The 14,207-nt window shown below is 51.5% G+C and overlaps 1 protein-coding gene across 1 annotated transcript; it reads right to left on the minus strand.

Moving 5' to 3' along the window:
* Window positions 1-239: 239 nt before the first annotated feature.
* Window positions 240-14,199, minus strand: Hcn3 (hyperpolarization activated cyclic nucleotide gated potassium channel 3). Its single transcript, XM_057793468.1, has 8 exons — window positions 13,824-14,199; window positions 6,806-7,235; window positions 4,836-4,997; window positions 4,237-4,455; window positions 3,767-3,913; window positions 3,046-3,286; window positions 2,011-2,175; window positions 240-1,642 (listed from the first exon to the last, which is right to left on the minus strand). The coding sequence occupies exons 1-8, from the start codon at window positions 14,096-14,098 to the stop codon at window positions 942-944; spliced, it is 2,340 nt and encodes a 779-aa protein (XP_057649451.1). The 5' UTR covers window positions 14,099-14,199; the 3' UTR covers window positions 240-941.
* Window positions 14,200-14,207: the final 8 nt, after the last annotated feature.

The following is a 14,207-nucleotide window of genomic DNA, read 5'->3' on the forward strand; positions in this document are numbered from 1 at the left end:
ATGAGGGAAAAGAAATAAGTGTTGCCCTGTCCACCTGTCACCCCCTTTCCACGACCTCCATAAAGTTTGGGTATTGCTCCTGAGGGCATTGTGCAAGGACCACACAGATGGCCCCCTGCCCCCCAGCCTCCCTACCAGGAGGTGGAGAGAACAGGCAACAGAGCGAGTAACAAAAAGAATAAGGCAAATTAGCAAATGAATAAATAAAATTAGTAATAAATGACTGAATAAATAAGACAGAGGAAAGATAAAAGGTCACGGGAGGATTCAGCCCCTTGCCCCCCACCTGGGGGGAACTGGGCTGGCATAGAAAAGTGTCCCTTAGCTTTGGGGCAATACCACTGAGGCAGGGAGCACAGTGAAGAGCAGCTTCTAGTTCACAAAGGCAGTGCTACCACACAGGAGCTGTGGAGGGCAGGCTACGGTGGGCACATATGTGTTCTCACCTGGTATGATAAGAGGGCCCACAGGTGGTAGAGGAGACCCTAGACATTTGTACCCAGTTATGATGAAAGGGACAGGAAGATAAGACACACAGGGCAGAACCTGCAGGGTCACTGACAGGGAAACAGCCATCTAGTTACTTGGCAGTGACGGTGGCAGCAAGAGTTTCTGCTTAGTAAAGGCAGGGCTGGGAGACCACGCCTGCACCTGGCAGGACGGTGGTCTGGGGATACCCTTGTCAGAGGGCTTCGAGTCACTTCTACTTGGCAGTGGAGACACAGTACCTAGCGCAATGCCTTCCTTGAACACGGCAGGCAGTAGGCACCTATGACAAATGAGCGGATGATTAGGATTAGCAGGCTGCGGCTGCTTGAGTTGAGGACATGGAACGGCTACTCGGTAGTACGGGGCAGTATTTTAGATCCCATCTGCCTTCCCAAGGCGCTTCTACCCTCAGGCACACAGGCCAATAGCTAAGACCAGTGTAACCTAGGATTTCACATGTTCGCAGAAATTTGGGGGCCTCTGGGGGTAACTGGCTCAGGCACTGACGGCCTGGACGGCTGGACTGTCCCTGGAGGCTTGGCCAGGAGCCCCGAGGGGGTCAGGCGCTCACTTCCGGAGCCTTTGCGCCCAGGAGAGCCATCACCTGTCGCTCGCTGAGGCAGAGAAGGTTGAGAGGCAGAAAGTGGGCGGCCCCGAGGTCCTAGCCTTCGACCACCTCCTCCTGGGGGAGGGCCCAGCAGGGACACCTGGGAACGCCCTGTCCGGGATAGGCTGGCGTGGAGGGTTCGGGCAGGCGGAGCAGGCAGGCGAGAGGTGGACGCCCAGGGTCCCCGGGCCAGCAGAGGACCTGCTCGGACAGGCACCAGCGGGGAGGCTGGGGAACCTGCTGAGCGCCTAGCAGATCGAGCAAGGAGGACCGCTGGAGAGTCAGGGGAGAGGGGCAGAGCGCCTCGCTGGTGAGTCAGGGCTATGGCCACGTTGGAGGTCACAGCAGCGGCCTGCAGAGGCGCATGCACCAGCGGTTCCCACAGCACTGGCTTTCCGCTGAGCCGAGCTCCTGTGCCAGGAGCCAGACCCCGAATACCCCGAGCCATGTCTCTGTCGTGTTGTACCAAATGCTGCTCCATGACGCCGCCGCTGCTGCCTGGACTGGGCTCAGAGCGCTTACGCTGCAATATCGAATTCTTTTTGCCTACAAGTTGTTCCGGGACCAAGAAGTTAGGAAAGGGAAGGAATCTGAGATGGAGGAGGTTGGAAATCAGAGTGTGGGGGAGTCTGAGAGATAGGGGATGGGGAGTCAGAAGTATAGAGTACTTGGCAATGGGAACTGGAAGGTGGGATCAATCAGAAATGGTGAAGTTAAGGACTGGTCCTCAGGAGAACTTGGGGAATGAAGGTCTAGGGAGATATATCCATGGCTGCTAAAAGGCCTGCTGAAGGCGTGGCCTGGAAGTGGGTGGGTCCGGATGCAGTGCCTAGGCACTAGAGGGATGCTTCATGCTGTGGAAATGAGGTGAAGCCCAGCCCCGAACCCGAGTAGACAGAGTAGACAGGACTCACCGATGCGACGAAGCCGGTCCATGGCCACAGTCTCAAAAGCCCTTCGCATCATTGGGAACTCCTCGAGCACCGCATTGAAGTGGTCCACGCTGAGGGAGTACAGGCGACAGTAGGTGTCAGCCCTCACACTGGCTGTTCGCCGGCCTCGAGTCAGTAGGCAGATCTCTGCGAAAGTTAGGAGGAGCTTCAGAGCCTCCCACCAGGCCTGCAGCCACCAACCCAGCGCTCTCAGATCCGTCCCTAGACTTGGGAGAAATTAATGATTACCTGCCGTGAAGTCCCTAACTGTCTCCAGACCTGCACATCTGACTTTTTCACTCTCTCCAAACTAAGCCGACAAGTAGGTCTGCCAGCCCCAGATGCTCCCAATCTCTCTACTCCACATTAACTCCAAAACCATCTTATCGCTCTGTCCCAGAGGAGAAAAGTGGGCTAAATGGACAGAAAGTGCAACTGATGGGACACGTGCAGGCGGTGGGCGGCTAGGCAACCGGCAGGAGTTACAAGCCTCAAGATGCTCTGGGCATTGGCTGGCACAGGCGGGGTTCCTAGACAGCGCCACAAAGCTTAAGTCTGTGGGTCAGTTCTGCATCATCCCTAGCTTTCCCTCATTTTGTCAGTTAATAATCCCACAGGGCCGTCGGCCCCATGGCTCCCAGCCTGTCCATGCACTGGACGATCCTGAGAAAAAATAAAAATAAAAAATCAACTGCCAGATGTGGTGGCCACACCTTTAATCCCAGCATTTGGGAGGCAGAGACAGGCGGATCTCTGTGAGTTTGAAGCCAGCCTGGTCTACATATCAAGTTCCAGGACAGCCAGAGTTACGTAATAGAGAGAACTGTCTCAATCAATCAATCAACCAATAAAAATAAACTACAGAGCCTCAGGCCCCAGCTCAGAGGCTCACTGAGAAGGTTTGGGGGAGGGTTGTTCTGTGATTCTGCAGCACGGACAGGTGGGGCCCTGATCCTAGGGAGTACCTGAATGCTGTCCAATGTTCATGACCCCCCACCTTCCCCGAGGCCTGCTGACCCCCAAAGTAGGATCCGTCAGTGAGGCGAGTGTCCCGGGCGCCCCGTGCCAGCACACTGAGCAGCCCATGCTGGATGAAGTACATCTTCCTGCCCACGGAGCCCTCACGCACCACCAGGTCCCCTGGCTGGAAGACCTCAAAACGGAGCTTGGTGAGCACTGCGGTGACGAAGCTGGGGTCAGCATGAGCAAACAGCGGCATGTGGGCCACCAGGCCCCGGCAGGTGAAGTTAATAATCTCCTGGACATAGGAGGGGCCTATCAGACAGGCGTGGCCCCCTGCTGGAAGATGCCCCCACCAAGCTCATCTGTCTCCAGAAACCCCATCCATCCTGTGAAGAGTGGATGAGGATGGTGCGGTGGGCATGGGAGCCTCCCTGAGGACCTGCCTTCAAAACCTCTCCACCGTGGCATCCTACGTCTCCTTTCATACAGCCTTCGCTCCCGTAAGACCTTCCACAAGAAAGCCACCTCCCTCAGAGTCTCCCACGGGCCATCTGTAGACCTCGGTCCCCACCGGAACACATAAGCACTCTCTTGTGACCCAGGCAGCACCTCCGGAAGCCCAGATCCTTGAAGAGCCCTGCCCACAAGGTCCGTTCTGGCCCCACCTCCCGAAGCGGCTCGCTCAGCTCCCGCAGGATGCTCTCTTCATCCTGGCCCCACCTCCCGAAGCGGCTCGCTCAGCTCCCCCAGGATGCTCTCTTCATCCTGGCCCCACCTCCCGAAGCGGCTCGCTCAGCTCCCCCAGGATGCTCTCTTCATCGAACATCTTGCCCTGGTAGCGGTGCTCGTAGTACTCGTGGATGCGCTGCCGTGTGTCAGCCGGCAGCTTGTGGAAGGACATGTACTGCTCCACCTGCTTGTACTGAAGATGCAATACCAGTTGCCAGTAGGAAGAAAATGTGGAGACACGGGGCCAAAATAATGGGGTGCCAGGGGTGTGTAGACAGAAAGTCACAGACACAAGTTGGACCCAAAGTTGATAAACATGGTATACACAGAGCCACAAAGAACATACGGATAATAGTAGATACAGGGAAGACAGACACAGCAGTGACAGAAAAACCCAAATGTGGACAGAGGAAGGGTCCAAGGACAGAGGTGTAGGGACAGGCACGGAAGTATTTCCCGCAGGGGTGTGTAGCACGCCCCCATGCCCCACCCCTTCCTGCGCTTGTCCCTACTAACCTTTTCCTGGTACTGTCGCCGGGAAGAGTCCAGGGACTGGATGAGTGCAGTGGCGTGACCGATGAACATGGCATAGCACGTGGCCCCCACAATCATGCTGAGCATGGTGAGCCAGACGTCAGGCATGCCAACCGGCGCCTGCTGCCCATACCCGATGCACAGCATGTGACTCATGGCCTTGAACAGGGCATGAGAGTACTGGCGGCCCCACGAGTGGTTCTGGGGGACAGAGCATGTTGCAGACAGAACAGGGCATGGGCCCCTCAGAGAGTCATTCTCCACCGGCCCCTTCCCCCCCTTTCCGCACCCTCTCCTTCAGCCCTTCCCCTCAGCAGTCACTGGTTCAATGTGTGGAGCTCCCGAAGCAGAAGGGGCTTCCTTTGCGTGTGGGAACCTTTGTTTTGTCTAGGATTCCTTCTCTGCCTGTTCCCTCCAACATACAAGCACGTCCTCTCTCCAGGTTCCTTGCCCTTCTCCTCCCTCAGCCATAACCCCTCCTGTCATCTTTCTGGATCATCTCCCGCCTCCTGCTGCCCACGATTATCCCTGCTGTTCAGGCAGAAGAGACCCAGGAGTACCAGAGCTGGGGCACTTCTCACCACCATGCGGTTCATGGAGACCCAGCAGTCGGAAGGGAAGTCCTGGAGCATAGGGACCAGGAACTGCAGACAGCCATCCCAGTGACACAGCAGCAACATCATCCCAATGAGGTTGAAGATTCGAACCACCGCACTGGCCAGGTCGTAGGTCATGTGGAAGATCTGAGGAGTCCAAGGAAGCACGGCTATGTTTAGGAGCCCCTCTTTGCTGGTCTTCCTCCAGTTCCAGCCCTGCAGATTCCCCCTGAACCTCGTTCTCCCTTTCCCAAGTCTCTCAGGCTGTTAACCTGGCCTGGTGTGAAGCACTTGTAACACCAGCGACCAGAGAAACTGAGGCAGGAGGGCCAGAAGTTTAAGGTCAACTGAGGCAACTTTTTTCTTTCAATTTTTTTGTTTTGGTTTGGTTTTTCGAGACAGGGTTTCCCTGTAGCTTTGGTGGCTGTCCTGGGACTCGCTCTGTAGACCAGGCTGGCCTTGAACTCACAGAGACCCAACTGTCTTGGCCTTGCGAGTGCTGGGATTAAAGGTGTGCGCCACTATGCCCGACTATCTTTTAATTTTTAAAAAACTTTGGGTGAGATATAGTGATGCACGTCTTTAATCCCAGCATTTGGAAGGCAGAGGCAGGTGAATCTCTGAGTTCAAGGCCAGCCTGGTATTAATAGCGAGCTTCAGAACAGCCAGGGCTACCTTGTCTCAAAAAACAAAATGCTTACGTACACGGGTGTTTTGTCTACATATATGTCTGTGTGTCATATGCATGCCTGGTGCCCTTGGAGGCCAGAGGGTGTTTGAACCCCTTGAACTAGAGTTACAGACAGTTGTGAGTCAGTATGGAAGAGTAAGAAATTGAACTTGGGTCCTCTGGAAGAGCAGCCAGTGCTCTTAACTGCTGAACCATCTCTTCAGCTTGCAGCCTGGGAACTTGGTAAGACCCTATCTCAAAGTAAGAAGTAAAGGCTAGAGAGATGGCTGAACTGTTAAGAGCACTGGCTGCTCTCCCAGACGACACGGGTTTGATTCCCAGCATCCACATGGAGAGTCACAATTCCAGTGTAATTCCACAGGCACCAGGCACATATGTAGTACAGAGACATGCATATAAATATCATAAATAACTCTAAAATAAATAAATAAAAAGTAAAAAGGGGACTGGGGATATGACCCAGTGGCAAAACATTTGCCCAGCATATGTAAGGCCCTAGGTTCAAACCCCAGTGAGGTATGGAGGTTTGGAAGCGTTATTTATTTGTATAGACCTTACAACACATGGTTGCTATTTTCATCTTTATGTAGCAAGACTGAAACCAACTCTGTGTCTAGAATTAAACAGGATTGAGGCTGAGATTCAGAGAGTTCTAGATTGCACAAGCTGCTCAGGTGCAGCCTGGGAAAACAGTGTAATCCTCAGGACAAGGATTAACACCAGCATCCCTCTTCCAATAGCATCAAGGATAACAGGTCATTTCTGGAAGTGTGGCTCTCACCTGTACTCCAAGCACTTGGGAGCTGAGGCAGAAGGACTGTCAAAAGACCAAGCCCAGCCTGTCTCAGAAAGCTGAAACCAAACCAGGAATGCACTGTGTGAAGAAGCCTTTCTCTTTGCTTCACATGTAATAACTCCTACCCATACACACAGGTACACCAACCAATGGTGTCTGTGTGACAGTCACCCTGTGCAAGAGGCAATGAGATGACACAGCACACACTGAGCCACACACTCTGTTGCCCGAAGAGGCACCTCCTTTCCATACCCAATCGCCCACTCAAGAATCCACTGGTCCTCAAGTGTTTGCCCAGCTGTAGTCCTGCACTTCTCTGAATCCCCACCCTCACCTCAGACCTCACTCCCAATCCTCCTCCTGTCCTTGTGTCTCTCCTACCAACATCTTCCCCATCCCTAAAATCACCAGGACTCCACCCATAGCACCTTCCCAAGGAGTCTGATAACCCCCACTTCCCCACCCCACCTCCTCCCACTGGTGTATGTAGCGGATGAGGCGGGAGAGGCGGAGCAGCCGCAGCAGGCTGAGGATCTTGGTGAATCTGACGATGCGCAGGGCCCGTGCTGTCTTGTAGACCTCGGCATCTAGTCGTGGCTCCAGCTCCAGCACGAGGAAGATGTAATCCACAGGAATGGAGGAGATCAGGTCAACCAGGAACCAGGTGCGCAGGTAGCGCGTGCGGATGGCCCTCGGCGCCAGCAGGATCTCAGCACCTTCCTCCACCACGATGCCAGTGCGGAAATTGAGCACCAGATCCAGCAGGAAGAAAGTGTCAGACAGGACGTTGAAGACAATCCAGGGTGGGGAGTTCTCCTCCTTGAAGAAAGTGATGCCCACGGGCAGTACTATGAGGTTTCCCAGCAGCAGCAGCAGCATGATCAGGTCCCAGTAAAACCTAAGGTAAGTGCGGGACGGAAAGCAAGATCAATCGCGTCACACCCTGTCAGCAGCTAGACGTCTGATACAGCCAAGAGTGGTCAAGATACAAAATCACAAAGTGGTCATTTAAATCCACTGAGAGTGGAAACTGGAGTCACCATTTGCAAAAAGAGTTAGCAATATTTAGTAGAGATAGACATCTGTGCCCCCTGCACTCTTGTGTATAAACACCCAATGGGAGCATGCGCTCTAGGAAAAATCCAAAAAAAAAAAGAAGACAGCGTCAGATCCCCTGGAACTGGAGTTACACAGTTGTGAGCCACCATGTGGGGCCGGAAATCAAACCCAGATCCTCTATAAGGGCAGCAGGGACTTAAAAAAAAAAAAAAAAAAAAAAAAAAAAAAAAAAAAAAAAAAACTTAAGTTTTTTTTTTTATTGAAGATAGGTTTTTTTATACAACATATTCTGACCATGGGTTCCCCTTCCTCAACTCCTCCCAAATCCTTCTTGCTTCCCCAGCCACCCAAATCCATATCTTTTTCTCTCTCATAAAAAACAATCAAGCACCTAAACAAATCAGAAGAGGATGAAACAAAGAAACAAGCAGGAGAAAAAGCGCCAAAGAAAAAGAACAAGAAATACACACACGTGAAATAATTCACACAACAAAATTTCTTAAGAACACAAAATGGAAACCATAAGATATAAGCAAATGATCTGTAAGGTTAAGAAGACTGAAAGCATTGTGAGACTCAAGTCCTCCAAAACACCACTGAATTCATTTTGCATTGGTTGTGCCCTGCCCTTAAGGGTTGTAAACCCAGTGAGACACCACTGGGGGACAGGTTTCCTTTTCTAGGGGTTGTTAAGTGGAGACAGCTTCTAGGTTAGAGATGGGTGCCTGTGTCCACTTCCCTATCAATACTGTACCCCACCATGGCCCTATGCATGCTGTCAGTCTCTGTGAGTTCACGTAGGAGTAAGCCTGCAGGGTCCAGAAGGCCTTATTCCTTGGTGTCTTCCATCCCCACTGGCTCTTCCAATCTTTCTGCCTCCTCTTTTGCATAGTTCCCCGAATCCTGAGGGAAGGGATTTGATAGAGACATCCCATTTAGGACTGAGTATTCCAAAGACTCTCACACACTGTCCAGCTGTGGTATCTGTGTCTGTTCCCATCTACCACAGGAGGAAGCTTTCTGATGACCGTGGTGGTTTGAACAGGAATAACCCCCATAGGGTTATTTGAATGTTTTGTTAAGAGGAGAAGAATGGTTTTAAAGGATTAGAAAGAGGGGGCTGGAGAGATGGCTCAGTGGTTAAGAGCATTGCCTGCTCTTCCAAAGGTCCTGAGTTCAATTCCCAGCAACCACATGGTGGCTCACAACCATCTGTAATGAGGTCTGGTGCCCTCTTCTGACCTGCAGACATACACACAGACAGAATATTGTATACATAATAAATAAATAAATATTTTTTTAAAAAAAAGGATTAGAAAGATTAGGAGGTGTGGCCTTCCTAGAGGAAGTATGTCACTGGAGGTGGGCTTTGGGGTTTCAAAAGCCCAGATCAGCCTCAGCTTCTCCTTCTGTCTGTCCACCTGTGAGCCAGGATGCAGCTCTCAGCTACTGCTCCGGGACCACGCTCACGGCTGTGATGACAATGGCCTAAGTCCCTGAAACTGTAAGCAAGCCCCCAATTAAATGCCTTCTTTTATAAAAGCTTCGTTGGCCATGGTGTTTCTTTGTGGCAATACAACAGTGACTAAGACAGTGAGTGCAGCTAGTGGTGTTAGGAGTCTATTACTAATCATGCTCATTCTATTCTATTCTATTCTATTCTATTCTATTCTATTCTATTCCTAACCATGCTCATTCTATTCTATTACTAACCATGCTCATTCTATTCTATTACTAACCATGCTCATTCTATTCTATTACTAACCATGCCCATTCCACTCTATTACTAACCATGCTCATTCTATTCTATTCTATTATTAACCATGCTCATTCTACTCTATTACTAACCATGCCCATTCCACTCTATTACTAACCATGCTCATTCTATTCTATTCTATTACTAACCATGCTCATTCTATTCTATTACTATCTACGGATTTGTTCTCCCATAGGTCCACAGCCATCCATCCAAGCTGTGTCAGGCACGGGTTCCATCTTGTGGAGGAAGCCTGGAATCCAGTCACACAGTGGTTGGTTAGTCTACAGCTTCCCTGCTACTATGGCACTAGTGTATATCATACAGGTAGGTCACCACTGCAGATCAAAGTGTTTCTGGGTTGCTGTTCACCTCTCTCAACTGGAAACACTAGTCAGCACGGATGAGCAGCCAGAACACTTAGCCACTAGCCATCTCTCCAGACCTTGAATTTCTCATTTTTGACATTGGGCAAGACAAGCAAGAGACGTAGGGTACAAATTAGATAATTTCATGTAGACAAAGTCCCCAAACAGACAAAACTAAACTAGTACGCATTGGTTTGGGCATCACAGAAGAGTGGCAAAACTGTTTTTGAAGCCTTTCTATTTTCCTTATTTTTAATTTTTTGAAATTGTGTATGTGTGCATGATACAGGGTGATGTAGAGGCCAGGACAGCTTTGTGAATTCCATTCTCATATCTGAGGGTGGAATTCAGATTACCAGGTTTGTGCAGTAAGCGCCTTTATTGCTCTATCTTACTGCCTTTCTATTTTATCTTTATTTTACGGTGAAATTATTTGTATTGTTTAATACTATTTTCTTTATTTACAAGTTAGACTCAAGAGACAAAAAACAATGACCCAAATAATCAAGTGGGCAGATTACTAAAATCCCCCAAAGCTCCCAAAGAGAGAAAGGAAAAAGAAAAAGGAAAAAAAAAAAACATAAAAAGATAATAAAAGTTAATAAAAATTTAAAAGATTCTTTTTAAGCCGGGTGGTGGTGGCGCACGTCTTTAATCCCAGCACTCGGGAGGCAGAGGCAGGCAGATCTCTGTGAGTTCGAGACCAGCCTGGTCTACAAGAGCTAGTTCCAGGACAGGCTCCAAAACCACAGAGAAACCCTGTCTCGAAAAACCAAAAAAAAAAAAAAAAAAAAAGATTCTTCTTCTTCCTTCCCCACAGAAGATGAGGAAAGGAAATATATTTTCTGTCTACAGTGGAGTGCCTGCGTGTGGGTGTGGGCATGTGCATGTCACAGCACACATATGAAGAAATCAGTCTCCCACCATTTGGGTCCCTGGAACTGAACCTAAGGTGTCAGGCTTGTTGCATGTGCAGCACCCCAAAATTAGAATACAGGAATAAAGATATAATTCAGAGGTAAACTGTGTCCTTAGCATAGTTAGGGATCTAGTTTTAATTCCCTAAGAAAAGTGAGAACAGTGGATTTGTGATAGGAATGTGAGATTATATTGTACTGCAGATATGGACACGCTCTTAAGGCAATACTTATGACATGAGCTTGCTTTACACTACTCAGAAATGTGGGTATATCCCCTCTCTATAAGACCTCTGTAACCTGCCAGGCCTGCTTGCAGACCTGTGATCTCTAATACCAGGTACTTAAAGTCTGAGGCTAGGGATCACAAGGTCAAGGTTTGTTTGGAATACAGAGAGAATTCAAGGCCAGCCTGGGCACTTAAGGAGACTCTGTCTCAAAATAAAAAGAAGCCAGCAAGATGGCTCAGGAGACAAAGGCACATGTAGTCAAGTCTGACAGCCTGAGTTCAATCCCTCAAACCCCAAAGGGAAAGGGAGAACTAATTCCCAGCAACTGTATGGCCACAACAGCACGGTGTGTGAGGATGCACGTGTGCGCACACACACACACACACACACACACGCTCATTCTAAATAAATAAACAGGTTTTTAGTTTAAAAGTGAGCTGGGATGAAGGGTCATCATCCAAAAATAAATAAATAAATAAGCTAACTGGCATCTACGATGGTCTAGGTTAAATCCCATGTACTCCTAACCAAAACAACAAAGAAAACTATGGCAGGGCTGGAGAGACGGCTCAGTCAGCAAGCACATTGTCTGCTGTGCAAACATGAAGAACTGGGTTGACCCTGGTACACACATGGAAGGAGCAGTGCTGCATCTGTAACTCAGAGCTGGGGGCAGTGCTGCATCTGTAACCCGGAGCTGGGGGGCAGTGCTGCATCTGTAACCCGGAGCTGGGGGGCAGTGGTGCATCTGTAACCCGGAGCTGGGGGCAGTGGTGCATCTGTAACCCGGAGCTGGGGGGCAGTGGTGCATCTGTAACCGCTGCTGGGGGGCAGTGGTGCATCTGTAACCGCTGCTGGGGGGCAGTGCTGCATCTGTAACTCAGAGCTGGGGGCAGTGGTGCATCTGTAACCCGGAGCTGGGGGGCAGTGGTGCATCTGTAACCGCTGCTGGGGGGCAGTGCTGCATCTGTAACCCGGAGCTGGGGGGGCAGTGGTGCATCTGTAACCTGGAGCTGGGGAGCAGTGGTGCATCTGTAACCCGGAGCTGGGGGGGCAGGTGGGTCCCTGGAGCTCACTGACTGATCAGACAACCTAACTAAATCAATGAGTTCGAGGTTCTGAGGGGGACACTCTCAAAGAGAAAAACAAAACAGTGACGAGCAATTGAGGGAGAAGCCCGTGTCCACGCGTCACCTACACACAACACATGGGCACAGGTTGGAGAATTGGCTCAGTGGTTAAAGCCACCTGATGCTCTCACAGAAGTCCCAAGTTTAGTTCCCAGCACCCACATGGGAGTTTACAACCACCTGTAATTCTTGTTCCAGATCCGTCCTCCTCTAAAGACACATAATATACAGATATATATGCAAGCAAAATGCATAAAATAAATCTAATTTTTTCAAAAAGTAAGCATGCACACAGCTGTACCCACCCACATAAATAAACACACTCAACACACACAATGGCACCAATATTGTTGTAAAAATTCTTAAAACTAAGCACCCTATGCTGCTCTCACTGGGCTGCTGAGTAGTCTCCAGAGACGATGGGCATGGCAGTCCTGTGTAAACTGTAGCTGTCTTATGGCTCATCCACTCTTATCTCCAGAGTTCTAAAAAAGGTGGCTGTCTCTCCCATCTCCAGTTCTGTCTATTTCTGGTCTAGGCTGTCCTGCCCTCCTCAGTCTTCCCCACCCCGTTCCTCTTCTCCAACACAGCTAAAACACGGACTGCTTCTCTGTGGGTGAGGGAACTGTCATCCGTGGCCAGGGTGGGACTAGGCTATCCAGCACTCATCTCAACTGAGCTTTTCAGGGATGCCCATCCCTCTCCCTAGGAGATCCGGAGACAGCTTGGCTGGAGTTGTGCACTTCTTCCCTCCTGGGCTGCCTGTGCATGCTGCGAGTCTGGCTGAGCTGCAGAGGAAGCTGTGTAGATGAGGCCAGGAGGGAAACAGGGGACACCTTCATTCAAAGAAAGAAATCACTGGCGCACACATGATGGTTTCCGGTCTCACACACATCTCATGGCAGCACAAGTTCCAAACGCAGTCCCTTCTGAGGACTGCGAAGCCAATCCTCTCCACCGCTGAAAGCAGCTGGTGGGTCCCAAGCCCGGACCCACCCCGGAAGCCCCTCATACTTTTCACTCAGCAACAAACCCTTGATCTCCCTCTTTTCAAGGCTGCTGAGGAGGCACTGCGAGAGGAGGCAAAGGTTTCCCTCGCCATGCCCTCAGAGCATCTTCACAACCTGACTCGCAGCAGTCACAAGCCCAGCGGGTGATGTGGCAGAGGACGCTGAGGGGATATGCCGGAGGGGGATCTGAGGGAGGGGAGGAAATGAACAGACGGCAGGGGCGAGAGGAATAATAAAGCAAAGTGGACGAGCGATGAGAACTGGAGGAAAAATGCAGGGAGTGGGTATCTGAGGCTGGAAGATACTGTCGGGGTCTCCGATTGTTCTTCCCAGGCTCCAGAGACACACCTCATTTCTTCATCTAAAAGCTGTCCTTCAACGTCCCCAAGGACAGGGCAGCCTTTCTCCCCTAGCGACCTTGATGTAGACGCACAGCCTGAAGGGGGGGACCGTGAAATGGCTACTCCCCCACCCTCTGTCCCTTTTCTACGGGAAACACCTGGGCGGTGGCCGAGCCCCTGCTTTCCTCCTCAAGCCTCCGAACACCAGCTCCGCCCCGCCCATCCCGCCTTCAGCACCACGGACAGCAAACAGGGCCGCGGACCGGACTGACCCCGGTCACTCTCCAGGGTTCCCAGCTTCCCTTGTAGTTCAGGGCCCCTGATCTGCTCTGTTGAACTGGGCAAGCGCTTGGGGCGTGGGGTAAAGCGTGGTAGAGAGCGGAGCTAGGCTTCTCCCTCAGGTCTCCCAGCTTTGGGGTAGGATATAATTTCCCACACCCCCAGAAAACAGTCGTGGAAGAGGCAAGGTTTCTAAACTCCTACAGTGTCTGTGGTCCAGGTGGGTCATGGGGGAAAACCGAAGTCTCTGGAGATTCTCTAATGTCTGCAGTCCCTCATGTCTCCCTAACCTGAGAAAACATAGAGGACCTTGGGGTAACCCGCCTAGGAATCCCAGGCTGGGTTGTCGGAGGTGGCTCTGCAGCTCCACCCGCCCTCCCCACTGAACCCCCGTACCGGAAGTCGCTGTAGGGGTGGATGATCCAGGCCCCGGCGGACTTCACCCTCTCCTGCTCGATTTCCACCGCTTTGTGGCTGCCGAAGACCCGGAGAGAGAACTTGTTGACGGTCGGCTGCAGTAGCGTCCCGAGCTGCCGCCTCTTCTGCTCGGGCGCAGATTCCGGGACCCCACCTGAGGCCGCGCGGGCCTGGGCGGGAGCCGCGGGAGGCGCCTCGCGCGCGGGGGTCGCCGTTTCGCCGGGCCCCGCGGCCGGCCGCGCCTCCTCCTCCATGACCTCCCTCACTCGAAGGGCCTCCCCAACGAGTCTACGGCCATGGCGGGCGCGCTGGTCCCTGGGAGCCCAGCCTGGCACTCGAGCTTCCGACCGGCGTGCGCCCCGG

This window comes from Chionomys nivalis, chromosome 18, assembly GCF_950005125.1.
Source record: "Chionomys nivalis chromosome 18, mChiNiv1.1, whole genome shotgun sequence".
Taxonomy (NCBI): domain Eukaryota; kingdom Metazoa; phylum Chordata; class Mammalia; order Rodentia; family Cricetidae; genus Chionomys; species Chionomys nivalis.